Source organism: Callospermophilus lateralis, chromosome 3 (genome assembly GCF_048772815.1).
Source record: "Callospermophilus lateralis isolate mCalLat2 chromosome 3, mCalLat2.hap1, whole genome shotgun sequence".
Lineage (NCBI taxonomy): Eukaryota > Metazoa > Chordata > Mammalia > Rodentia > Sciuridae > Callospermophilus > Callospermophilus lateralis.
Window position 1 is genome coordinate 87,851,924 of NC_135307.1, and position 24,943 is coordinate 87,876,866.

Consider the following 24,943-nt stretch of genomic DNA (forward strand, 5'->3'; position numbering starts at 1 on the left):
ATCATTGCCAGAATTCTTATCTTCATCCCAGTGCTGGTGAAGACAAAGATAAAACCAAACTACAGCTTCTTCGATAGCTATCACAGTAAACTGTATAAACTGATGCATCAATGAATAATAACTCAACAAGTGATGCTCAATCAAGGAGTCAAGTCACTTTGGGAGAAAATGGACATATTGATGGATTCCTCTGCTTTGAACTGCTTGCAGAACTTGCCTGGACTATGTATCACTTGTATGCATTGTGAACTATCTGTTGGTGCAGCAAATTGTGGTAGTGCTGGGGCATCTTTGCTGATGGTGCCATTGATGGTTCAATTTTTCCAAAAAGAGCCGTCATTTGGCTTGGTGTCGTGGCATTTTGCATCCTCCTCCCTTCTGCTAGCAAAGGCCAAATTTGGGGGCCAACAGAGGTGGGGCAAAGAACCTCACCCCCCCACACTGGTATTTGGGGGCCAATAGAGGTGAGGCAAAGAATCTCACCCTCCCCACTGGTGCAAAGACCTATCCACAAGTATGGATGTATGCTGGATCGGTAGTCAATGACGGGTAAGATCCAATTGCAATGGTACCAACCTAGGACAGGAGGCTGACGCCTTGAGGTCAGCTCATCTGATGACAGGTAAGGACCGTATGTAGTATTGGACAACCTAAGACAGGCATGGTCCCTAAGCCACATGCTTGTTGTTTAATTAAACAGGACGGGGGAGATGTTGAGGGCCACAGCCGAGTCTGGATGATGGATGACGCATGGCATTTTGCCAGAAGGGAGTGGTTGAGAGGTGACACCAGCACGCCATTGAGATGATGATGGTTACGTTAAGCTGTGTATTCAATTGTACATAGACCTTTACTGTCTGGCAATAGGGCGGCTCTTGCTGCCTCCTGTGCCTGCTACTTTGGAGTTCCTGTTGAGTTCTCGTGGGGTCCAGAGAGTAGGCACGGAGCTCGGTGGAGAGCTGAGAGAGTTCCCGGGAAGTGTACATGGAGTGCTGGTGGAGTTCGGGCAATAAAGTTTCCTGTTTGAACATACAAGTGCTTTGTTGGCGGCTCGGTTATTTGTGCCCAGCCAGACTGCGGCAGTTAATTTGGGAGACAGTAATTTCTTAGATCTTCTGGTGTCATCCCCAGGTCTGAATTACTTTGTTCCTGTGGTAGGTGTGTGCTCAAGGATGGATAACTCTGCTAGGATGGGGAAGAAAGGTAATCCTGTTTCCACTGAGATTGGGAAGGGGGAGAGATTAGGGAGGCAGAGAGAGAAAGGAAGAGAAAAAAAATATGTCCTTTTCAAAACTGACACAGCAGCAAAAGCATAAAGTGGACCACTGTTACACTTTGAATTTGCAATCCTCCTGCCTTAGGCTCACAAATTGCTGGGATTACAGGCAGGCAGCCTCATGCATCATCTCCTTTGTCATTCTCTGCTCAAAGATGAGCATCTCTCTCTCCCTCATCATTTTTTAAATATACACATTCTTTTCTTTTGATTTTTTTAAGTTGTAAATGGACACAATACCTTTATTTATTTTTATGTGGTGCTGAGGATTGAACCCAGTGCTTCATGCATGCTAGGCAAGCACTCTACCGCTGAACCACAACCCCAGCCCTGACCCACTCTCTCTTGAGATTGCTCTTTGCTTGAGCCTTACTTTACTTTCACTCTGCTTGTATTTATAATAAAGTTCTCCTGCATGGCTTTTGGTGTCTGACTTTAAATTTTCTTCTGTCAAACACAAGAACCAAGGTTTAAAGTTTCAGTTCCTGTGACACTTATATCACAAGAAAATTAAAGGTGGATGCCTCTGGTGAATATGACTAAGATCAGGAAAATATGTATTTGTTTTCATTGTAAGTCTTTCTGTAGCATTTATTTTATAACCATATGCATGTATTACTGTTTCTTTTACATTTTTGTTTAAATTTTACAACTATAACAGTAGCACATTTATTATTTTTGTTCACTATTTTTATTCGTGTGTGTGTTAACTAGAGAATGAACCCATTGCTTCATGCATGGCAAGTGCTCTACCATTGAGCTACATTCCCATTTTTAATGTTTTTTTTTTGTTTGTTTGTTTGTTCTGAGGATTGAACACAGGGGTATTTTACCACTGAACCACATCCCCAGTCCTTTATTTTTCTATTTCTTATTTTGAGATTGGGTCTTATTAAGTTGCTCAGGGTCTTGTTAAGTTGCTAAGGCTGTCTTTGAACTTGTGATCCTTACGCCTCAGCCTCCCTAGTCGTTAGGATTATACAGGTGACCACTACTCCCTACTGAATGTTTCTAAATAAACTTATTGAGCATAATTTAATACAATAAAATGCACCTTTTTTTTTTTTGTATGTTTTGTTTTTATTTGGGGGTATTGATCTCAGCAGCACTTGACCACTGAGACACATCCCCAGCCCTGTTTTGTATTTTTATTTAGAGACAGGATCTCAAATTGCTTCACACTTTGCTTTTGCTGAGGCTGATCTTGAACTCGAGATCCTCCTGCCTCAGTCTCCTGAGCTACTGAGATTACAGGCACGCACCACCTTGCCCGACAAAACGCACCTGTTTTAAGTATACTGTTTGATGAGTTTCAACAAATGTTTGTATCAGCCAGGTATTGCTGTCATCCTGACTTTGGAGGCTGAAGAAGGAGATCACAAATTTGAGGTCAGCCTCAGCAATTTAGCCTAAGCAATTTAGCAAGACTCTGTCTCAAAAATAAAAAGGGCTGGAGATGTAGCTCAGCGATAAAGCACTCCTGGCAATTCCAAGTACCAAAATGAATAAATAAATAAACAAATAAATAAAATAAAAATAAAAACAAAAAAATTTGCATTAATGTAACTACCATTATAATCAAGATATAGAACACTATTTCACCCAAAAAAGCTCCCTTGAGATCTTTGCAGTCAATCCCCAATGACTGTCCTTAGCCGCAGGCAATCACTGCTCAGCTTTCTGTCATTATACATTAGTTTGCTTAGGTTGATTTGGTCTGGTACTAGGGATTGAACACAGAGGTGCTATACCACTGACACATCCCAATTTTTTTTTATTTTGACAGAAAGACTTCCTAAATTGCTGAAGGTCTCAGTAAATTACTGAGGCTGTCCCTGAATTTGCTATTATCCTGCATCTCTAGTCACTGGGATTACAGGTTATGCACCAACCTGGCCAGATCTTTTAAATTTTGATGATATCCCATTATAAGATCTATTTATTTATTTATTTATGGTTTGTGCTCCCCCCACCCCTGCAGTCACAGTGAAATCCAGAAACAAGAAGCCTGATGGATAAACATCTTGTATCAAAAGTCAGAACTATGCCCTAGGGACTGAGGCTGTAGCTCAGTGGTACAGTGCTTGCCTACCATGTGTGAGGCTCTGAGTTTGATTCTTAGCACCACATAAAAATAAATAAAGAAGGCATTTTGTCCATCTACAACTACAAAACAACAACAACAAAAAAAAACCAAACTCTGCCCTAAGACTTGATGGCACATGCCCATAATCCCAGTGACTGGGGAAGCTGATGCAGGAAAATAGCAAATTCAAGGACGGCCTCAGCAATTTAGCAAGACTCTATTAAAAGGGCTTGGCTCTGTTTAAAGGGCTTGGGATGTGGCTTAGTGGTAAAGTGACCCTGGGTTCAGTCCCTTGTACCAACCAAACAACAAATTATGGTCTAGACAAGGGGAACTTTCTTCTCATAACAAAAGCCACCACGAAAATCCTGAATGAAGATCCACCAGACCAGCCTGACCTAGGTCACCTGTTGTGGCAGCTGTGCAATCTCTCCAGCTATGCAGATCCCCCACCATTGCCCTCAATCTCCTTTCTATGAAATCTCAAAATCATTGTCAACTCCACAAAGACAGGACCAAGGACATGGGTTCCCTTGTCTTCCTGGTGTGGCTATACTGATTGAAGTTTCTTTCATGATTTTCACCCTCCCCTTTTGATTTGGGGGGCAAGTGGCTGGACCTGATTTATTGAATTCCCAGAGTCAGATCTCTGGCCTAGGACTGCTGGTAACAATCTTATCTAATCTGAGTCTTTGCATTCCATACACGTTTTGGAATCACCTTGTCAATTTCTACATACAATCCAGCTTGAATTTTTATTGGGATTGTAATAAATCTGTAGGTCAATTTGGGAAGTACTAACAACAATGCCTATTTTTTCCATGGTATATTTTCCCTTAGGTCTTCTTTAATTTCTCTCAACAATATTTTGTGGGTTTCTTTAACAGGCCTTAAACATTTTTAAAAATGTATCCCTAGCCAGGTGTGGTGGTGCACGCCTGTAATCCCAGCGGCTCAGGAGGCTGAGGCAGGATGATTGCAAGTTCAAAACCAGCCTCAGCATTTTAGTGAGGCCCTAAGCAATTCAGTGAGACACTGTCTCTAAATAAAATATTAAAAAGGGCTGGGGATGTGGCTCAGTGGTTGAGTGCTCCTGGGTTCTATGCCAGATATCCCCCCAAAAAGTATCCCTGAAAACATCATGTTTTGGATACTATTTAAGTTTTTTTTTTTTTTTTTCCCTTCAGTACTGGGGAATTAAACTCAGGGATAGTTTATCACTAAATTCCATTCCTAGCCCCCTTTTTTTAGTGGACATAATGACTTTATTCATGTATTTTTATGTGGTGCTAAGGATTGAACCCATTGCCTCACATGCACTAGGCAAGCACTCTATCACTGGGCCACAATCCCAGCCCTGTTAGTAGTTTTTATACATTTACATTTTGCATAATATTATATACTCTGATTTTGCTGAATTTAATTATGTGTCCTATTATGTTTTTTATACACCCCAAAGGATTTTTTTCTCTTTGTTTTAGTACTAGGGATTGAACCCAGGAGTACTTAGCCACTAAACCATATCTCCAGCCTTTTTTATTTTTTGAGACGAGGCTTGCTAAGTTGCTTAAGGCCTTGCTAAATTACTAAGCCTGCCATTGAACTTCTGATCCTAATGGCTCAGTCTCCTGAGTTGCTGTGATTATAGGCCTGTGCCACCATACCTGGCCCTGTTGGATTTTATGTGCTCGTGACCTTGTAATCTCCAAACTAGTTTGTTGTTTGTTTGTTTGGTACTAGAGATTGAACCCAGGTGCACTTTACCACTAAGTTACATCCCTAGTCTTTTAATTTTTTTATTTTGAGGCAAAGTCCAAGTTGCTGAGCCTGCCCTTGAACTTTTGATTCTCCTACCTCAACCTCCTGAGTTCCTGAGATTCCAGGTATGCAACACTGAGCCTAGCTTGTTGTGCTTTTTGTTAACATAAATGTACAATTTTGTAAAAAAAAAATTTTTCTCTTTAGCCATTGAGAAATTCATATATTCATTCTTCTTTATTCTCCTATTGTGAAGCGTTATATTTTTTTTTTATAAAATCATACTTCCTTTCCTGGGATAACTTCACACAGTATTGATGTATTACCTTTCTTCTTCTTTTTTAAAATATTTTTTAATTGTAGTTGGACACAATACCTTTATTTTATTTATTTTTGTGTGGTACTGGGGATTGAACCCTGGGCCTCGCACTTGCTAGGTGAGCGCTCTACCACTGAGCCACAACCCCAGCCTGTATTACCTTTTTTCTGTATTCTAGTTGTTAATATTTTGTCAAAGACTTTTGCATCTTTGTTCATGAGAAATATAGTTGTAGGTTTTAGTTTTATTGCAATTTTGTCTGGTTTGGTTTCAGAGTTATGCTGATCTCCTAAAATGAGTTAGAAAATGACCCTTCCTTTTTTTATTCCCTGAAAGGATTGGTATTATTTCCTCTATTATTTGATAGAAATTCATCAATGAAGCTATCTGGTTAAAAAGTTTTCTTTGTGAGAAGTTCTTAAATTATGAATTAAATTTCTTTAATTCATTTAGAGGTATTTAGATTTTCAATCACTCCTTGATTCACTTTTATTTATGATTTTCAATGAATTTGTCTATTTCAATTAAGTTATTCAATTTGTGGGCATAGAAATTTTCATAGTGTACCCTTATTTATTTTTTTATTTTTTTAAAGTTATAGATGGGCACATACCTTCATTTATTTTTATGAAGTTCTGAGGATAGAACCCAGTACTAAAGTGCTAAAGCACTCTACAACTCCAGCCACCTTTATTTACTTTCTTTTTGGTGGGGGATTGGGGGACTGGGGATTGAACTCAGGGGCACTCAACCACTGAGCCATATCCCCAGCCCTTTCTCTTTTTTTATTTAGAGACAGGGCCTTGCTAAATTGCTTAGGGCCTTGCTAAATTGCTGAGGCTGGGTTTGAACTTCCAGTCCTCCTGCCTCAGCCTCTCCCAGCTACTGGGATTACAGTCATGTGTCACAGTGCTTATTTATTTATTTATTTATTTATTTATTTTTGTAGTTGTAGATAACAGCATGACTTTATTTTATTTGTGTATTTTTTTTTAAGTAATGCCAAGGATCAACCTAGTGCCTCCCATGTGCATGGCAAGTGCTCTGCCACTGAGCTACAACCCCAGGCCACTTATTTACTTTTTAATATATATAGAATCTGCAATGACATCCTCTCATTTCTGATATCAGTAAAATAAATCTTTTTTTTTTTTCAATGTTGTTCAATCTGGTTATAAAGATCAACTTTATTGATCTTTCCAAAGAATTAACTTGAGGTTTCATTGACTTTCTCTGTCTTCTTTTAATTTTATTGAATTTTATCATTATTATTTTCATTTTCTACTTACCCCAACTTTAATTTGCTCTTAGTTTTCTAGATTAAAGTACAAGCATAGATCAATAATTTTATATCTTTTTTTTGTTTTGTTACATAAGCATTTAAAGCTACATCTCTCTTTCCTATCTTTAGAGGACTTTTTTCTTTTTACAGCAAACCAACACTAAAACACATATAATTCAACACATACAAACTGAATTTTTTTTTTCACAAAACAATACTTTTTCTTTACAATGTGCAAGGCATGCTGATATTTTTTATTCCATATAATTAAGAAATGCTATTTAAGCTGGGTGGTGCACATGCCTGGAATCCCAGGGACTCAGAGGCTAAGGCAGGAGGATTCCAAGTTCAAGACCAGCCTCAGCAAGTTATCAAGGCCCTCAGCAACTTAGTAAGATCCTGTCTCTAAATAAAGAATACAAAGTGCTGGTAATATAGCTCAGTGGTAAAAATCCTCCTGGGTTCAATCCTTAGTACCAAAAAAAAAAAGAAGAAGAAGAAATGCTTTCTATACCTGGGAATGGTGGCACAGGCCCATAATCCCAGGAGTTTGTGACAGGAGGATCATAAATGGAACACAACTTCAGCAGTTTAACAAAACCCTGTCTAAAAATTAAAAATAAAAAGGGGTGATGTTTTATTCAGCTTTTTCACTACTGTGACTGATAGACCGAACCAGAACAATTTTAGAGAAGAACAGTTTATTTGATGGCTCATGGTTTCAGAGCTTTCAGTCTAAATTGAAGCTGGGTCCATTTCTTGGGTTAAAAGTGAGGCAGAACATCTTAGCAGAAGAGAGTGTGGTGGAGGAAAACAGCTCTCATGAAGACCAGAAAGAGGAGAGGAGGACAGGAGGGAGAATGGAGAGGGAGAAGGTGGGAGGGGAAGATGAGAAAGGGGGAGACTCCACTCTCCAGATACAAAATATATACCCTATAGCCACGCCCCCAATGAACCACTTCCTCCAGCCACACCCACCTGCCTCCAGCTACCAGTTAATCCCATCAGGGATTAATTAACTGATTAGGTTAAGGCTATAGCCCAATCATTTCTCCTCCAAACCTTCTTGCATGTCTCACTGGTGAGCTTTTCAGGGATACCACATATAAACCATAACAGGTGATATTACAGCTCATGATAAAACACCCAGTGTTCAAACCCCAGAACCAAAAAACAATCAAACATGGAAAACATTTATGTATAAAATGAAGAATTGGAAAAAAACTGAGTACCAAAATACAGTCCGTTAAATACAAACAATACTGCATCCTCTTAGATAAATGCCATCTTAAAAATCTTTGTAAAAGTTGTGAAACAGCATAGGAAAGCATTCATAAATCAGGAAATATACACACATATGATTACAACTATATGGCAGAAAGAAATTCCACCTGTAGAGATGGAATGAACAAAAGTGTTACTTGCTTTTTCCATTGGGATAGAGGAGACATTTTTTCCTATTCCTCTGTATTTTCCAAATTCTACTAAATAGTATGCTAACTTAAAAATGAAAATTGACTGTATATGTTGGCTCTTAGGATTTAAAATGGAAAATATACCCAAAAAAAGTACAGGAAGAGTATTTATAGTATGATTGTAATTCTGTTTCAAGTGTACATTTGTATGATGAAAGAGTGAGAGAATATAGAGAAAAATGTCAGAATACCAAGAAAGGTTGAAAAAAGTGGAATGGTAGTTGAGAATTTTTTTGCCTCTTTATTTTCTAGATTTTCTGTAAGTTATTTACTTGTATTTCTTTTGTAATAAAACCTTTTTGATAACTGTACCTAGTTGCAATAGATGAAGTTAATTTCCCCCAGGCTCCCTGTGGTAGAGATATACCTCAGGCTTCATCTCAACAGGCTGCTGGGGCTTGTTTTGTGTCAAAATAATGAAAGGCATCTAGGACATTTAAATTCTACCTTGTCATGTTAGGATTTATCAAGCCCTTAGAAAGATAAAAGGCAAAGCTTCTACAGTGGCTTTTCTACTATAGTTGAAAATAATGATGACTGGGCCAAGAAGCCAAGAAACATGGGTTCTATTCTCAGTTCTGCATTTTTGTTCAGGGAGGTCATTTAACCTCATTTCCTGATTCTAAAATTTTAAGAGTCAGATTACTAGTCTGTAATTGAAGGTCACATATAGAAAACCCTGCTAAGTAGGGCAGATGCAGAAAATTAGTGGTAGATTTGAGCAAGTTTCTAAAAGTACAAGGGGAAGAACTCAACAATGGGTTGAAACACAAGCATCAAGATTTTTCCAAGAAATCTTAGGGCACAGAACACCCAGGTACTTTGTATACCCTATCTAGCAAAGAATAGAACTTTATGGCTGGTCCTAACTCCCAGCTAAAATGAGGATGTGGAGAAAAATGCAGTTTTGAGTACATGAGTGTTACACTGAGAAAACACCCCAAAAGCTCATTTAGTTTGGCGAGTCAAAGTATATCTCTACCATACTGTCCAAAAGAATTTTGTGAAAAGGCTAGGGATATAGCTCCATTGGAAGAGTGCCTGCCTAGCATGCACAAGGCTCTGGGTTCAATCCCCAGCACCAATAAAGTAAAATAAATAAAATAAAATAAAAAGAATTTTGTGAAATGACAATAATGTTTTAAATTTGTGCTATTCTCTATGGTAACCACCTGCTATATTGGACCACTGAATACTAGAATTGTGACAAGTTTCTCTAAGGAATGGAATTCTAGTTTTATTTATTTATTTATGTACTGGGGATTGAACTAGGGACCTTAAATGTCTCCAGCCCTTTTTATATTTTGTTTTGAGAGAGGGTCTTGCTAAGTTGCTTTAGCTGGCTTTGAACTTGCTATCCTCCTACCTCCGCCTCCTGAGTTACTGGTATTACGGGCATGCACCACCACACCTGGCTCTTAATTTTAAAATTAAATAGCTACATGTGGCTAAAGGCTATCATATTGAGCCTTTTGTTTGTTGTTGTTGTTTGATCATGGGGATTGAACCAGAGGCTTTACCACTGAGTTACATCCCCAGCCATTTTTATTTGTTGTTTTGAGAAACAAAAATTTATTTTTTGTTTTGAGGCTGAGACAGGAGGATCTCCAGTTCAAAGCCAGCCTCAGCAATGGCAAGGTACTTAGCAACTCAGTGAGACCCTATCTCTAAATAAAATACAAAATAGGGCTGGGGATGTGGCTCAGTGGTTGAGTGCCCCTGAGTTCAATCCCCAGTACAAGAAAGAGAGAGAGAGAGAGAAAGAAAGAAAGAGTCTTGCTAAATTGCTGAAGCTGCCCTTAACTAGGATCCTCCTGAGTCAGTGTCCCAAATAGCTCGGATTACAGGTCTGCCCCACCATGCTCAGCTGTTCTTATTCAAGCACAACAAAACTTATGCAATGAAAGAAAAATCCTTTTTTAATATGAAAACTATTGCATTTTATACTTCTTAGTGTGTCTGTGTATGTGTCTGTATGTGTGTGTGCTATGAGTAGTAACTTAATGATTTCACAAGAAGCTAAACAATTCTAAGAATTTTACAAGAATTTACACCCCTTCTAGAGTAACCCTAGAGTAACCACATTCTGGGCTCAACCTGAAAATGCATTCACCTAAAATGATCCATCAAGCACAGTAGCTCCAGGTGACTTTCTGAACTAGGGACAAGGTGAGACAACGCAATTTTGGGCTGAGGCGACTATTGTTGGATATGCCTTAATCTTAAACTCAGACTAAGTCTGGGTTCTGCAGTTAGGAAGGGCACAGCAATTCTTTATTTAGCACTCAGAATCAGCAAGTACAGTGATGTTCCTAACCTTAGACTGTCCCTAAATTTCCCCTAAGTGCAATAAGTAATATAGTCCTGTAACAGTCAAATTATAGATTTCTAAACTATACTATAGACCTGGAAAATCCAGATTTATTCCAACGTCTTCCTACCTCACCTCATTAAGGAAAGAGAGAGTTAAACTAATGCCAAAACAAGTTTATTGGTTATTTTATGCCAAAGAATGTGAGTAATTTGCAAGTACTCAAAATAAAAAAGGCTCGATACAAGATGCCTCCCTTTTACCCTAAGAAAGTGTACCAACTCCAGGCAAATAGAGTTCAGTCAAATTTCAAGTTCACATAATAGACACACTAAAAAGAAATGCAAAGCTCCTGCTTTGTTAGGAAATAAATAAAAACTGCTGAAAGTAAATGAAATAAGAAAAAATTAAAATTGAGATACTGATTCCTACAATAACATCAACTATTGTTTGTGTAAAATATAAGACCAATAAAACATTCAGAATTTAGGCAAAAAGTTATATTTTAAGAGGAGAAAAGTACTGGCAATTTTTTGTAGCTCCTCTGGCAGCTCCATACATGTAGGCTAAGAAAAGAAAATGAACATAGGTTTATGATAGCTAAACCTTTGAATATGGTACTTAAAAATCACTTCTATTATACCTGACAAGAATAGGTACTCTAGAGTCTATTCAAATGTGTTCATATATCACCCTCTAGTTTTTTGTTCATTAGTTTTTTGTTTTTTTTTTTACTAAAAAAAGTACTACCAATATTTTTCAGCCTATGAATAGGAATTTTGCAGATCCCCCTTCAAACAAATCTGAAAGCCAAAACACAAAGCAAAAATTTTAAATGACAGATCCTTCCTGATACTAAGGCCAAGATTTCTCCCTTCTTCAAATCCTCTTAATCCAAATTATGAGAAATAATTTACTCTGTCCACTGGCAACATTTCTGCATAGTGACATAATCAGAAATTGTACTTCTTTCATTAGTTATTCATTCTCATTCTAACCCAAATACCAGGAACTCAGCAGTAAGCAAGAGAATATAATTTTCCCTGAAGACTATAATGGAGGCATACAAAACTTACAACATGAGAAACTTAAGCATTTCGAAAGGCCCTGTATGGCAGAGAAATGAGCCATCTTTATGGCCTCAGAGACAAACTATAAATCCTAAGGCAGATTTAAAGAAGGATTTATCCATGAATCTGTTTTCTCCAAGGCTGGACAGGGAGGGAGTGTGGAAATCACAGCTTTTTTGAAAGGATGAAAGGTGTCAGCTGGTGACACTCTGGTTTCCTGAGGAAGAGAAGACACTGACACTTCTTGCTTTGTGCATGTGAAATCTTCCTTATTTTCCACCATCAATAACTGTTCTATCTCTTCTTTCAAAGAAAAACTTGCCTGGAACTCATGCTTGGGTATTATAAAGCGTTCTTTCTGAGTTATTCTTTGCTCCTTTAACCCTTTTAATTCGGGACAAATGAGTTTGTTACTGGAATTGTCACTGGCTTCTCCTTCCTTTATGGGAGGTAGATGAGACTTCACTGTTGTTTGTTTAGCTCCTTCTTTCAAAAAATTCACATCCTCATGAAATTCCGGAGATGTAAAACTTGGAGCTTTATCTATTCCAGAATTTTTACAAAATAAGAAACCTCTGACTTTTTCCTCTTTTCCTGTTGTCTCTGCCACTGATTTCTTTGGGCATAGCTCAGTCCTTATTAGGAGTCCCTTTGCATTCACCTTATATTCTTTTGCAGCTCTCTCTCTGCGCTCCTTCTGGAAGTCCTTGAGTTGAAGTAGCTCCTCTGGAAGCTCCATACATGTAGGCTAAGAAAAGAAAATGGACATAGGTTTATGGTAGCTAACCTTTGAATATGGTACTTAAAAATCACTTCTATTATACCTGACAAGAATAGGTGCTCTAGAGTCTATTCAAATGTGTTCATATATCACCCTCTAGTGTCTTCAACTATAATTGTACTATTTTTGAGCAAAAATATTATGAAAAGCTAATGAGTCCGCATGTGTGTGTACATATGTATGTGTAAAGATTATACAGGGAAAGTAAGTCTCCCAACCTGGCCCCAGTTGCCTTAGCAGATGCATCTTCTAAAAAGCTGTTTCTTGTGTAACCTACCAGAGGAAGTCTGCATATATGATTATAAGTGTATACATATACACCTTATTACATGTTTATATTTCCAATGCATTACTTTTTTATTATTTTTGCAATACTGGATATCCAACCCAGAGCCTTGCCCATGGTAGGCAAGTGCATTACTACTGAATTACACTCCCAGTCTTGATGGCATCTTTGGTTTTTCCCCTAACTTTTAATGTTGGTAACTAAAATCATTCTACACAAATGATACCATACATTATATATTCTTCAGCATCTTGTTTTTGTTTGTTTTTTTACTTCAAAAAAATGTTTAGGAGATTGTTCCATTTCTAAGGGCTATGTGGACATATTGTAACTTACTTAACCAAACCTGTTGTGTCGCCCACCCCCAACGCGCGCGCACGCGCGCGCGCGCGCGCGCACACACACACACACACACACACACACACAGAGTGACCCACCACTGAGCTATGTCCCCAGGCCTTTTTATTTTTCATTTTGAAGCAGGATTTAGTTACATTGCCCAGGCTGGCCTCAAGTCCTGTTCTCGGACAATGTTTCTGCTTCAGCATCTCAAATAGCTGCTATTACAGGCACATGTCACTAGGCCCAACTATCACACCAAGTTTGCAAAGTCAAATTTATGAATTTTCTTCTTCCCTGGAAAAACACCAAATGGCGGATGACGCTGGTGCAGCGGGAGGTCCCGGAGGTCCCGGCCCCCCCCCCCCCCCCCCCCGAATGGGTGGCCACGGCGGCTTCCAAGGAGGCTTCAGCAGCGGGTCTCCGAGGCCGCGGCCGAGGCCGTGGATGGGCCGGGGCTGTGGCTGCGGGGCTCCTGGAGGCAAGGCCGAAGACAAGGAGTGGATCCCGGTCACCAAGCTGGGTCGCCTGGTCAAGGACATAAAGATCAAGTCCCTGGAGGAGATCTATCTCTTCTCTTTGCCCATCAAGGAGTCTGAGATCATTGACTTTTTCTTGGGGGCATCACTCAAGGATGAGGTTTTGAAGATCATGCCTGTACAGAAACAGACTCGTGCTGGCCAGCGGACCAGATTCAAGGCATTTGTAGCTATTGGGGACTACAACGGTTTAAAATGGTGTAAAATGCTCCTAGGAGGTAGCAACTGCTATCTGAGGGGCCATCATCCTGGCCAAGCTCTCCATCATTCCTGTGCAGAAGAGGCTATTGGGGAAACAAGATTGGCAAGCCTCACACTGTCCCTTGCAAGGTGACAGGACGTTTTGGTTCTGTGCTGGTACGGCTCATCCCTGCCCCCAGAGGTACTGGCATTGTCTCAGCTCCTGTACCCAAGAAGCTACTGATGATGGCTGGTATTGATGACTGCTACACTTCTGCCAGGGGCTGCACTGCCACCTTGGGCAATTTTGCCAAGGCCACCTTTGATGCCATCTCCAAGACATACAGCTATTTGACCCCTGATCTCTGGAAAGAGACTGTGTTCACGAAGTCTCCTTATCAGGAATTCACTGACCATCTTGTGAAAACCCATACCAGAGTCTCTGTACAGAGGACCCAGGCTCCAGCTGTGGCTACAACATAGGGTTTTTATACAAAAATAATAAAGTGAATGAAACCCCCCCAAAAAAAATTTATGAATTTTTTATGTATGAACTTTGAGTATTCTTGTGTTACATTAAAAAATTCCTGTATTAAAATTTTTAAATTATTTTTTCTAATAATTTTCTAATTTCACTAAAAACTTTTTTTAGTAGTAGATGGTCACCATACCTTTATTTTATTTATTTATTTTTATGTAGTGCTGAGGATAGAACCCAGTGCTGCACATGTGCTAGGCAAGTGCTCTACCACTGAGCTACAACCCTAGCCCCATCTAATTTCACTTTTTTTATACAACTACTTGATCCAAGGAGTTTATTTTGTTGTAATGAAAGAGAACAATCCAACTCTGGTTCTCCTCCTCTATGTTTGTAAATTAATTGCCTAAGACCCTTTACTGAATAATTTCTCCCATTGATTGGAAATGCTAATTTATTACAATCATCTTGGCAAATTGATACTGAGTTTATTTCTTGGCTCTCTACTTCATTCCATCGACCTGCTTAATCATGTATCAGTCAAAAACTTTTTAGGGCTGGGATTGTGGTTCGGCGATAGAACTCTCGCCTGACACAGGCGGGACCTGGTTCGATCCTCATGCACCACATAAAAATAAAGGCATTGTGTTGTGTCTATCTACACCTAAAAAATAAATATTAAAAAAAGTTAATTAAAAAAATGTTTTAATGTAGCTTTGTTTTAATATTTTACAAAGCCAGTCTTCTTTCAGCATACTCCTTTTCCCAAGGTTTCCTGGCTATTCATGCATATTTACTGGTTTTTACAAAGTCTGTAATGACAATCTGTCATAATAATTCAGGTGTTACTATTTTTATGGGAATAGAATTAAATTCAAAGACTAATTTAGGAATAATCAATAGCTAAAAATTTTTAGTGTTCCCATTCATTTAAGTGTTCTTTTACACTGTGCAGTAATATTAAAATGTTTGCTTCATTTATATGTCTTTTTTTTTTTTTTTTGTACCAGGGATTGAACCCAGGGACACTTAACCACTGAGCCACATCCCCAGCCCTTTTTATTTTATTTTATTTTTTTTTTAATATTTATTTATTTATTTTTTAGTTTTCGGTGGACACAACATCTTTGTTTGTATGTGGTGCTGAGGATCGAACCCGGGCCGCACGCATGCCAGGCGAGCGCGTTACCGCTTGAGCCACATCCCCAGCCCCTTTATTTTTTATTTTGAGACAGGGTCTCACTAAGTTGCTTAGGGCCTTGCTAAGTCACTGAGGTTGGTCTTAAACTTGCAATCCTCCTGCTTTAGTCTCCTGAGCTGCTGGGATTACAGGTATGCGCCACCACACCTGGCAACCTGTATTTTTTGATACAACTATACATAGGGTGTTTTCTCCCATTATATTTTCTAGCTGTTTATATAGATTTAGAAAACCTATTAACTTTTATATTATTACTATTTTGTTAAATTTTCTTTTTGCTTGTGGCAGTTTTTGTTTATTTGTTGTTGTTGTTTTTTGGTACTGGGATTTTTTTCCACCATGGAGCTACATGCCCGCATTTTTTATTTTGAGACAGGGTCTTGCTAAATTGCTTGGTGTCTCACTAAGCTGCTGAGGCTGGCTTTGAATTTGAGATTCTCTTGCCTCAGTCTCCAAGTTGCTGGGATTACAGGCATGCACCACCATGCCTGGCCCCATGTGTTAAAAAAGTACCCATCCATTCTGACTTTAATCAGTAATGCATGTAAAGGATTATACAAATTTTTTTCAGCATTTATGAGATAATCATAAATATTTCTTGGCTCTACTAAAATGGAGAAATATCCTAACATTGAACCATGTTTGGAACTAGAATCCAATAACACATTAAAATAAAAATATATAGGTCTTTTGTAGTTCATAAACATGATAATTAGGTTTTCATGATATTGTGTGAGATGTTCCTTCCTCAAGCCTTTCTATGATATTGGCACATTTCTGGTCTGACGTGAAAAAAAAAAAACAAAATATCATACATTTAAGTGGAGTTTTTATTCATCTTTATTTTATTTATTTATTTATCTAATATTTTTAGTTGTAGTTAGACACAATATCTTTATTTATTGTTATGTGGTGCTGAGGATCGAACCCAGCGCCTCAAACGAGCTAGGCAAGTGCTCTACAGTTGAGTCACAACCCCAGCCCCTACATCTTTATTTTTAATTGCCATATTAATTGTACACACTTATCAAGTACAGTGTGTATTTTAATATATGTATACAATGTGTAGTAAGTTGAATAAATATTGAATTGAATAAATATTTTGGGCTTTGTCAGCTGTAAACTCTGTTTCATATACAGACGATCTTTGACTTATGATGGTTGACTTATTTTATTTATATATGTGTGTGTACATATTTATATTTATTTATTTTCTTTCTTTCTATCTATCTATCTCTCTATCTATCTATCCATCTATCTATTGGTCACCAACTGCTCACTTATACACTCTTATGTTACTCTGGCTGCATAAAAATAATTCATAAAATCTTATGTTTACTTGATTGACAGAAACATTCATTGGAAACATAATGATTTTGGGAAAAGGTGCTGAAAGGGATGGATCAAGCATAAACCATATTCTCTTTAAGAATATTTATCACTAAGTCTGCCCATGAAAGTTACTATGGTTATGATGAATCGGTATCATTGTGCCCTCGTGAGGAAGAGGCAAAAACTGCAGAAAAGGAAGTGCACATACCTCCATGCCTGCAAGCCGGTCTGCAGACCCTTCTCTATAGGTGTTTAGGTACCCATCCACCAGAGTAGTTAGGTCAGACATCATCTCATCCATAAGTACCAAGCGAAGGGGTAGCAGGTAGGTTGCCTCCAGGGCCAAAATTTTCAGCAAAGAGGGTGGAAGAGGTCTAGTGAACCACACTTCTGGATTCTCCTAGAAACACCCAAACAATTTTTTTTTTTTAAATGAAGAGTAAGTAAAACTTTACAGAAAATAATTGTATAAAGGTTGCTTAATCTAAAATACTGTTATTCCCTTCTATTTTTACCTCCTACTTTCACACCATCAGTAGCTTTCTGAGTACATGCATGCACCCATACCCATACATATACAGGGTGCATGAGAGACACAGGGAGATTGGTCAATCAGGAGTTCTCAAAGTTGGAGGCAACAGACTGGAGTATATGTCCAAATCTGTAGGCAGTATGGTCATGATCTAAGTTTATATTCAAGGATACTGGTGGTCATAATATAAAGAAAATTTATATTATTTTGGGAGAAATAACTTGGATAATTTTATTTCCATCAGCTTAATTCACTTTCTTTTTTTTTTTTTTTTGGCGGGGATGGTTACTGGGTATTGAAATGGGTGCTTAAACACTGAACAACATCTTAAATTGTCTAGGCTGGCTTTGAACTTGAAATCTTACCATCTCAGTTTCTGGAGTCACTGGGATTACAGAGGTGTGCCACAGCACCCAGCTTAATCCAGATTCCTATAAAAGTTTCCTAATTATCCCAACATGGAATTATATTTCAGAATACTTTTTGGGGGGGTAAGAGCAAGGTGGGGGTACCAGGGATTGAACCCAGAGGCACTTAACCACTGAGTCATATCCCCACCCCCCACTTTTTTTTTTTTTTAAGAAAGCAAACAACCTAACTTAATTTTTGTTTTTCTGGTACTGAGTATTGAACTCAGAGGCACTCTATCACTGAGCTTATCCAAGGTCCTTTTTAAATTTTGAGAAAGGTCTTCACTAAATTGCCTAGTCCAGCCTATAATTTGATATCCACCTACCTCAGCCCCCCCATGTAGTTGGGATTACAGGGGTGAGTCACCAAGCAGGGCTTAACTTACTTTTTTTTGTGTGTGGGGGGGGACCAGGAATTGAACTCAGGGGCACTCAACCACTGAGCCACATCCCCAGCCCAATTTTTGTATTTTATTATAGACAGGGTCTTACTAAGTTACTTAGCTTCTCACCATTGCTGAGGCTGGCTTTGAATTCACCATCCTCCTGTCTCAGTCTCCAGAACTGCTGGGATTACAGGCATGTGCCACAGCGACTGGCCAGGTCTTACCTTACTTTTTAAAATTAAAGATGATAAATAAGTCAGGCATAGTGGTTCACACCTGCAATCCCAGTGACGAAGGAGGCTGGGCAGGAGGATTACAAGTTCAGGTCAGCTTTGGAAATTTAACAAGAACATATTTCAAAATAAAAAGGGGGTGTGCAGAGTGCCCATGAGTTGAATCCCAGTGCCATAAAAAGAAAAAAAAAATGACATACAGATGGTAAATAAATACAGAAGATGCTCAACACTATGAGTGTTGAATTAAAACCATATATTGTCAATACCCATAAGAATGACTAAAATTAAAAAGAGTGACCAAGTGTTGTCAAGGATGCATAGGAACTAGAAATTTCATACACTTCTGGATGGGAATGTGCATAAATAAAGGCCCATTGGAAAACAATTTGAAAGTGAACCATAACATCTACAATATCATCTATCAATTCTATTCCTAGATACTTGCCAGATAGAGTGAAAAGTATACATCAACACAAAAGCCTATCCACAAATATTCATACCATTCATAGCAACACATGAGTAAACTGTGATAAATGCACACCACAGAATACAACTAGGCAACAAAAAGAAGTATATGATCATGCTATAACATGATAACTCTCAAAATAATTCTGTTAAATGAAATAATCCACACGTACATACTGATTGATTCTATTTCTACAGTAGGTCATGGAGAGGGAGCTATACAGATTTTTTTCCCCTTATTTTGGTGATAATTTCACAGGGATATACCAATGTTGAAACTAACCAAATTGTACATTTTATATATGTGTAATTTATTATGTCTATCTCATTCCACCATCTTTCCTGCCTCCATATTCCTCTCCCCACCCCTCTCTCCTCTTTGCCCATTCCCAGCCCTTTTTATTTTGAGAGTGGGTCTCACTAAGTTGCTTGGGGCCTTGCTAAATTGATGAGGCTTGCTTTGAACTTTAATCTTTCATGCCTCAGCCTCCCAAATTTCTGAGATTATAGGTAGGCTCAAGAAAGCCTGGTTTTATTTCAGAATACTTTAAAAATGATAATCAACAAATCTTTTCTCCAACTGAAACCTTTTTCTACTTGGCACAACTAAGATTCTGGCAATGCTCATATGCTTACATGGCAGCCAACAGCCAGGGGCACTAACAATTTAGAAACATCCAGACTATTTATTTATTTATTTATTTATTTATTTATATATTTATATTTTCAGACAGATTCTCATGAAGTTGCTTAGGACCTCATTAAGTTGCTGAGGCTTTCTTTGAACTTGTGATTCTCCTGCCTCAGCCTCTAAACCTCCTTGGATTACTGGCATGTACCATTGTACCTGGCAACATAATAGACTATTAATGGTGCTCAAGAAAACACTTGAAAAATTAACATCAAATGGGATATCCCTTAATACTTACCCAAATCAGTTTTTGTCTTTCTTCTAGAAAGAAGAGATATTTAGGGGCTACTTTAAGGTGTCTAGTTAAATTTTCCTGAAGAGTACTGATGCAATTTGGAAGAAAGCCACCTGTTTCCATGGAAAACTGAAGGACATCTGCTACCTGCAGTGTTAAAAAGGACAAATTAACCAGTTAAGTGTATACAGAAAACTATCTCAAAATTATATTAAAAACTATTTTGGCCAGTAGTGGTGAGTCATGCCTATAATCCCAGATGCTCAGTAAGCTGAGGCAGGAGGATCCCAAGTTCAAAGCAAGGTTCAGCAATTTAGTGAGGCCCTAAGCAATTTAGTAAGACTCTGTTTCAAAGTAAAAAATAAGGGCTGGGGTTGTGGCTCAGTGGTAGAATTCTTGCCTAGCATGTGTGAGGCACTGGGTTCAATTCTCAGCACCACATATAAATAAATAAAATAGAGGTCCATTGACAATTTAAAAAAACTTAAATAAAATAAATAAAAATAAAAAGAGCTGGAGATATGGCTCAGTAGTTGAATATACCTTGAATAGTCCTGGGTTCAATTCCTGGTACCAAAAAAAAATCTATTTTAAGTTTTTAGTTTTAGCTATCTTAAAAACTATTTTAAACTGGGTGTGGTAGTATACACCTGTAATCCCAACAGCTCAGGAGGTTGAGGCAGGAGGATTGGGAGTTCAAAGCTAGTCTCAGCAACTTAGCAAGACCCTGTTCTAATAAAATATAAAAAAAAGATTGGAGATGTGGCTCAATGTTTAAGCATCCCTGAGTTCAATCCCCAGTACCAAAACCAACAACAAGAAGAAACTATTTTAAGAGAAATACTTTAAATACCATTTTCCCCAAGGATCCACGTTAGGCCACACCACCAGGAAATTTAAAGTTGTTTATTATTTTGAAATAATTTTTAAAAGTAGAAACTACTGACTTTTTTTCTGTTTTTGTTTTTTTATCTCTCCCTCTCTTTCTCTCAGGGCCTTGCTAAATTGCTGAGGCTGGGTTTGGACTTGTGAATCTCAGCCTCAGCCTCCTGTGCCCCTGGGATTATCGCATGCATGACTACCCCCAGTTCAAGTCCTTAAAGGTTTTTAAAAATTTTTTATTTTTTCTTTTTAGATATACATGACAGTAGAGTATATTTTGGCATATTAAATATACATGGAGGGGTTGGGGTTGTGGTTCGGCTGTAGAGCGCTCGCCTTGCACGTGTGAGACCCTGGGTTCAATTCTCAGCACCACATACAAAAATAAACAAGTGAAATAAAGGTGTTGTGTCCAACTACAACAAAAATAAATAAATAAATATTTTTAAAAAAGAGTATGACATCACTCAAAAAAAAACAACATACATGGAGGGCTGGGGTTGTGGCTCGGTGGTACGGTGCTTGCCTAGCATGTGTGAGACACTGGATTTGATCCCCAGAACCACATAAAAATAGAAAATAAAGGTATTAAGTCCATCTACAACTAAAAAAAAAATTTAAAAAAATACATGGAGTATGGAGTTATACTAGTCGTATATTCACATAAGAACATAGGAAAATTTATGCCTGATTCATTCTACTGTCTTTCCTATTTCCAAACCTCCTTCCTTCCCTCATTTCCCTTTGTCTAATCCAATGAACTTCCCTCCCTCCACCATTTTTTTTTTTTTTTTAATTGTGAGACAGAGTCTCACTAAGTTGTCCAGGCCAGCCTCAAACTTGCCATCTTCCTACCTTAGTCTCTCTACTAGTTGGGATTACAGGAATATGCCACCACACCTGGGTAAAGTGTTCTTATCCACTTTCTTTTATTTGCCTAGTATAATGTCATTTACTATACTTTGATGCCTGTGGGAACCAAAAGGAAAAGAAAGGAAAGGACTGGGCAAAGGAAAATAAATTTTGAGAATTTTTTTCTATTATATATTAGCAACTTTATTAATAAAAGTTTTGGTATGAAAAGATAATCAAATTAAGAATTTCTTGGGCTGGGGATGTGGCTCAAGCGGTAGTGCGCTCGCCTGGCATGCGTGCGGCCCGGGTTTGATCCTCAGCACCACATACCAACAAAGATGTTGTGTCCGCTGAGAACTAAAAAATAAATATTAAAAAAATTCTCTCTCTCTTTAAAAGAAAAAAAAATTTAAAAAAATAAAAGTTTGGGGCTGGGATTGTGGCTCAATGGCAGAGGGCTTACCTAGCATGTGTAAGGCACTGGGTTGGAATCTCAACACCACATATAAATAAATAAAATAAAGGTCCATTGACAACTAAAAAAATTTAAAAAAATTAAGAATTTCAATACCTAGGGGCTGAGGTTGTGACTCAGTGCATGTTTGAAGCACTGGGTTGGATCCTCCGTACCACATAAAAATAAATAAATAAAATAAAAATTTGTTCCCAGGATGTAGGCTCCCTATTTACCTCTCTTATTGTTTCTCTTGCTGAGAAAAAACTTTTTAGTTTAAGTAAGTCCCATTTGTTTATTCTTGTTATTAACTCACCCTATATCCAGAATATACAAAGAACTCAAAAAATTAAACAATAAGATAACAAATAACCCAATCAACAAATGGGCCAAGGACCTGAACAGACACTTCTCAGAGGAGGACATACAATCAATCAACAAGTACATGAAAAAATGCTCACCATCTCTAGCAGTCAGAGAAATGCAAATCAAAACCACCCTAAGATACCATCTCACTCCAGTAAGATTGGCAGCCATTATGAAGTCAAACAACAATAAGTGCTGGCGAGGATGTGGGGAAAAGGGTACACTTGTACATTGCTGGTGGGACTGCAAATTGGTGCGGCCAATTTGGAAAGCTATATGGAGATTCCTGGGAAAGCTGGGAATGGAACCAACATTTGACCCAGCTATCGCACTTCTCGGACTATTCCCTGAGGACCTTAAAAGAGCGTACTATAGGGATACTGCCACATCAATGATCATAGCAGCACAATTCACAATAGCTAGACTGTGGAACCAACCTAGATGCCCTTCAATAGATTTATGGATAAAAAAAATGTGGCATTTATACACAATGGAGTATTATGCAGCACTAACAAATGACCAAAATCATGGAATTTGCAGGGAAATGGATGGCATTAGAGCAGATTATGCTAAGTGAAGCTAGCCAATCCTTAAAAAACAAATGCCAAATGTCTTCTTTGATATAAGGAGAGCAACTAAGAACAGAGCAGGGAGAAAGAGCATGAGGAAAAGATTAAATTAAACAGAGATGAGTGGTGAGAGGGAAAGGGAGAGAGAGAGAAGGGAAATTGTATGGAAATGGAAGGAGACCCTCATTGTTACACAAAATTACATATAAGAGGTTGTGAGGGGAAAGAGGGGGGAAACAAGGGAGAGAATTGAACAACAGCAGATGGGGTAGAGAGAGAAGATGGGAGGGGAGGGGAGGGGGATAGTAGGGAATAGGAAAGGTAGCAGAATTCAACAGTCACTAATATGGCATTATGTAAAAATGTGGACGTGTAACCGATGTGATTCTGCAATTTGTATTTGGGGTAAAAATGGGAGTTCATAACCCACTTGAATCAAATGTATGAAAGATGATATGTCATGAGCTTTGTAATGTTTTGAACAATCAATTAAAAAAAACTACAGTAATTAAAATAGCATGGCACTGGAATAAGAACATACATATAGATCAATGGAATAGAATTAGAGTCCTGAAATAAATGCTTATGTTTATGGTTGACTGATTTTTGAAAAAAAAAAATAAATAAATAAATAAATAAATAAAGGTATTGTGTCCATCTACAACTAAAAAATATTATTTTTTTAAAAAAATAATTGCAATAACTATTTATGGTAGGCTGAATAATGATCCCCATAATATGGCATTCTAATCACTGGAACCTTTGAATATTATTTGATATGGCAAAAGGGACTTCACCACTGTGATTAAGTTAAGAACCTAGAGATGAGGGGATTATCCTGTATCACCTGGGTAGACTCTAAATGTACCCACAAGTGTTTCTGTCTTTCTTTTTTTAATTTTTTAGCTGTATTTAGTATTATTTTATTTATATTTATTTATTTTTATTTTTTTTTTAGTTGTAGATGGATGTAATACCTTTATTTTATTTATTTATTTTTATGTGGTACTGAGGATCCAACCCAGGGCCTCACACACACTAGGCAAGCACTCGAGCACTGAGCGACCACCCCAGACCACAAGTGATACTTTAAAAAGGAGACAGGGAGATTTTACTATGGTCAGAGGAGAAGGTGACCCAGTGGTGGTAACAGAGAAAAGAAGGATGTGGGTTTTAAAGATGGAGGAAGGGACCATAAGGCAAGGAATACAAGTAGTCACTAGATACTAAAAAGTAAAGAAAAGTCTCTCCCCTTGAGAGCCTCCATAAGAAACCCTGCTGACACACTGACTTCAACTTAGGAAAAGTGATTTGAGACTTCTGATCTCCAGAGTTGTTTGATAATATATTTGTGTTGTTTTAGATCACCAAATTTGTGGTGATTTGTTACATCAAGAATAGGAAACAAATATACTGTGTTAACGGAAAACAATTGGTAAAATTCTAAATTCCTGTTTTTGCACTATGGAAATCTAAAAAGAAAATTTTGGAAAGATATGCTGAAGGCTACACTAGAAATACATATGAGTTCTAATCAAGAAGCCTAATGGAGCAGGTGCACTGTTGTGGGCTCGGGAGGCTGAGGAGGAGTATTGCAAGTTCAAGGCTAGCCTCAGCAATTTAGTGAGGACCTAAGCAATTTAGTGAGACTGTCTCAAAAAAATGGCTGGTTACTTAGCTCAGTGGTAAATTGCCCCTGGGTTAAATCCCTAGTACCTCATCTCCTCACCCCGTCAAAAAGAAACCTGATGGTCTCAAGGGAACAATGAACAATTCTCTTACATTTTAGAGTAAGCATAGCATAGAAGACATCTCTATGCTATATAGTCAAAGCTCTTGAGAGAAGCCCCAAAGGAATATGAAAATAAGATAAATGACATAAAATTTATTATGAACATGTATAAAGAGCAAACTTGAATCATACATAGTAATGAAATTGAACTTTTAGGAATTGCTGCTCAAAAATAATTGACCAATTCATTAGTTTAATTCCTCTTCACAGCTCTGGGTATATGTATCCCTTTCATTGGCATAAACCTAAAAACTAGAAGAAAATAAAGAATGCATAATGAAGGACTGGGGATGTGGCTCAGAGATAAAGCACCCCTGGGTTCAATCCCAAGTACCTAAAACAAAACAAAACAAAACA

At 38.0% G+C, this 24,943-nt stretch overlaps 1 protein-coding gene, 1 non-coding gene and 1 pseudogene across 2 annotated transcripts in view; 2 read left to right on the forward strand and 1 right to left on the reverse strand.

The window, feature by feature from the left end:
- Positions 1 to 10,393: 10,393 nt before the first annotated feature.
- The window catches only part of Exd1 (exonuclease 3'-5' domain containing 1), a 60,831-nt gene continuing 46,281 nt past the window's right edge, over positions 10,394 to 24,943 (reverse strand). The window contains exons 10-12 of the mRNA XM_076848498.1: positions 19,672 to 19,815; positions 16,922 to 17,113; positions 10,394 to 12,325 (exon numbers count right to left, since the gene is read on the reverse strand). Coding sequence (XP_076704613.1) covers positions 11,669 to 12,325; positions 16,922 to 17,113; positions 19,672 to 19,815 — 993 coding nt within the window. The 3' untranslated portion in view covers positions 10,394 to 11,668. The remainder of the gene's footprint in view (positions 12,326 to 16,921; positions 17,114 to 19,671; positions 19,816 to 24,943) is intronic.
- On the forward strand, positions 13,292 to 14,220 carry LOC143393994 (small ribosomal subunit protein uS5 pseudogene; annotated as a pseudogene).
- On the forward strand, positions 16,066 to 16,169 carry LOC143396189 (small nucleolar RNA U13). Its single transcript, XR_013091060.1, has one exon. It is a non-coding gene; the product is annotated as a small nucleolar RNA U13 (small nucleolar RNA).